At 42.1% G+C, this 2,838-nt stretch overlaps 1 protein-coding gene across 1 annotated transcript; it reads right to left on the bottom strand.

Moving 5' to 3' along the window:
- Positions 1-528: 528 nt before the first annotated feature.
- On the bottom strand, positions 529-2,259 carry LOC149201544 (uncharacterized). Its single transcript, XM_089399767.1, has 2 exons — positions 770-2,259; positions 529-645 (listed from the first exon to the last, which is right to left on the bottom strand). The coding sequence occupies exon 1, from the start codon at positions 2,033-2,035 to the stop codon at positions 989-991; it is 1,047 nt and encodes a 348-aa protein (XP_089255893.1). The 5' UTR covers positions 2,036-2,259; the 3' UTR covers positions 529-645; positions 770-988.
- Positions 2,260-2,838: the final 579 nt, after the last annotated feature.

A 2,838-nucleotide genomic window follows, 5' to 3' on the forward strand; every position in this document is an offset into this window, starting at 1 on the left:
TAGCGCTAAAATCACACATAACATTGAATCATGTCCTGAATAGTAAGTCCTGAGTCCCAACTCAGCCTCAAAATATCAACAAAAAATATGATAATGTATCTCATCATGTCATAATGTCATATACAATAAAATGAAAGTCTAAGACTCTAATCCTATTGATTTCCTCTGCCCGTCTTGCGAGAAAATGTCACTGCTTTCCCTTTCCCCCTAGATGAAGATGCTGGTGCCTGTGGTGGTGGAAATGGCAGTGGAGTCTGACGTGCTCTAGAAGCTGAAGAAGTAGCTGTAGAAGTAGCAGCTACTGTAGGTAGATAGAGACCACGTCCTCTAGTGGTAGCCCGGGTAGGCGGTGTCACCTCCTCCTCCTGCTCCTCCAACTCCTCCTCCTCCTGCTCCTCCTCCTGCTCCTGCTCCTGCTCCTCCTCCTCCTCCTCCTCCTCCCCCTCCTCCTCCCCCTCATCCTGCACTAACCAATCCTCAGTGGGATCCATGAGAGGCCTCTCGGTCTCAACCCTCCATTTAGCAGTGGTGTCAATCTCATCCAATGAGATGGCATCCATATCAGGTGTCTTGTCTAGTTGCCTCACCCACAATCGAAGATTGTAGTAGACATAGACCATGTCATTAAGTCTACGGGACTCCAACCTGTACAAAGTTCATGAAATAATAATTAATAATTAATATTATAAAAAAAAATATTGTTTAATGAATTCAAAAATTTATTTGGAAATTTGCAATATTTTGAATGTTTAAGTGTTAAGTTGTTAACCTATTGCGCTTCTTGTTGTGTATTTTTTCAAATACACTCCAATTGCGCTCACATCCCGAGGAGCTGCATGTTTGGCTGAGGATGCGTATGGCAAGCTTTTGCAAAAGGGGTACTCTGCCACCATACATCTTCCACCATGCGGCTACAACAAAATTACAAATAAACATAAGAAAAAAATGGAATTTGAAGAGACAATGAAATTTGAAACAAAGTTACAAACTAAAAAATACCTGGCATTTTGGCCGTCCTATCAAAGATAGCCATATCAAAGCCAAATGTGCCACCTGACATCTTATACGTCTCAATTTGTTTAGAGATCTCCATACGTTGTTCTGGAGTTCTCACCATCTTCTGGACACAGGTTAATAATCCATCCATGATTTCAGCATCAAAATCAAACCCACATGCATAAGAAAATGCAGGGTTCAGGAAAAGCCCAGCAGCATGAATGGGACGATGGAGTGTGTTGTTCCATCGCTCATCAATGACGTTCCATAGAAGGAGTTGTCTCTGGAACCCATCATCTCCCTTGTCATCATAGTAGGACCGAATGGCTTCTTTGGCCCTGTCCATGGCTTCATACAAATAGCCCATTGCGGGCTTCTCACCATCTACCAACCGAAGAACCTTTACCAAAGGTTCAGTGACAGCGCACACCTCCTGCACTCCCGCCCAGAAGTCTTCTTGGTATGAAACAAGTCTGCAGACGGCCTCTCCTTCTGGTTTGCGGCTCATTGGCGAAGTACGCCACTCCTCTGAAACAAACATTCTCTTCAAATCCCACATAGATTTCAAGAGGGATTGAAGAGATATGAAACTCGTCGCAAACCGTGTAATGGCGGGGCGCACCAACTCTTTGTTGTTGGTGCATTTTCTCATCAAGCTAAGCACAGATGTGTGATTGTAAATAAATTTTGTGATGGTTTTTGATGAGTCAACAGCCTCTTTGACAAAGGGAATTTTCCCTATGTCCTCTAACATCAAATCAATACAATGGGCAGCACAAGGTGTCCAAAATAAAGTAGGATGCCTGTCCATAAGCATTCTACTAGCAGCAACATAATTTGCAGCGTTGTCCGTTATGACTTGGACAACATTTTCTGCACCCACCTCCAAAATAAACACATCCAGCAAATCACATAAATTTTTTGCATCTTTGATTTGATGAGTTGCATCAATAGATTTGATAAACATAGTCCCCCTGGGACAACTAACCAAGAAGTTTATAAGGGTTCTCCCCTTTTGGTCAGTCCAACCATCTGACATAACAGTGCATCATGTTTGTGCCCAGGATTCCCTAAAATCCTCCAATCTTTGGGTGCAGTCACGCTTTTCATCTTGAAGAAGCCGGCCTCTGAAATCATGAAGAGAAGGGATTTTGTACCCCGAGCCAACACTGGCAATAGCATCAACAGTAGGTTGGAAAAATGGATTATTCCTTACAATGCTGAAAGGAATATCACTCCAGAGGAGAAATTTTGTCATCAACTTGCCAGCTTGTTCTTTTTCAGTTCTTTTCATCATTGAACCGATAGTTGGTTGTGCACCAGGTGTGGTTCGAGGAACAAAAAATGATGATGCAGCTACCGGATTGACTGACGCTGCAGTAGAACCAGTGCCACTTGGCCCACTTCCTTCAGCTGACCTTTTTAGTTGCCTTTTGAGTTCTTCTTTGGCCTCTTTAGAGTGCTCTAATTCTCCCAATGCTCTCATGGCTTTTCGGATAATTTCAGCATTTGTATTAGGACAGGGCACCACATCACGTCCAGGGATTTTTGCAAGGTGGAACTTCAACCTGTACACCCCCCCGAATATCTCCTTTCCACACAACTTGCAATACAAGTTTTGTCTATCATTCGGAGTTTTAGGGTCACCATATTCCCAGAAAGGATCCAATTTCCTTGGCATGTTTGTTTTTGAATTTTGAATTTGCAAACCTATGGAAAAAATTAAAAATAAGGATTAGGAAATAGGAATTTAGGATTACATAATACAAATTACAATTTAGCATTTGCAAAATTACAAGTTAATTATTTCCAAAATCCCAATTTCTAAACCCAAGTTACCCA

The sequence above is a fragment of the Pinus tabuliformis genome, chromosome 2_1 (genome assembly GCF_031772625.1).
Source record: "Pinus tabuliformis cultivar Carrire ecotype Pingquan chromosome 2_1, CPIR1, whole genome shotgun sequence".
NCBI lineage: Eukaryota > Viridiplantae > Streptophyta > Pinopsida > Pinales > Pinaceae > Pinus > Pinus tabuliformis.

Coding starts and splice junctions, on each gene's coding strand:
- LOC149201544 (XM_089399767.1), bottom strand. CDS start 2,035: ATGTCAGATGGTTGGACTGACCAAAAGGGGAGAACCCTTATAAACTTC.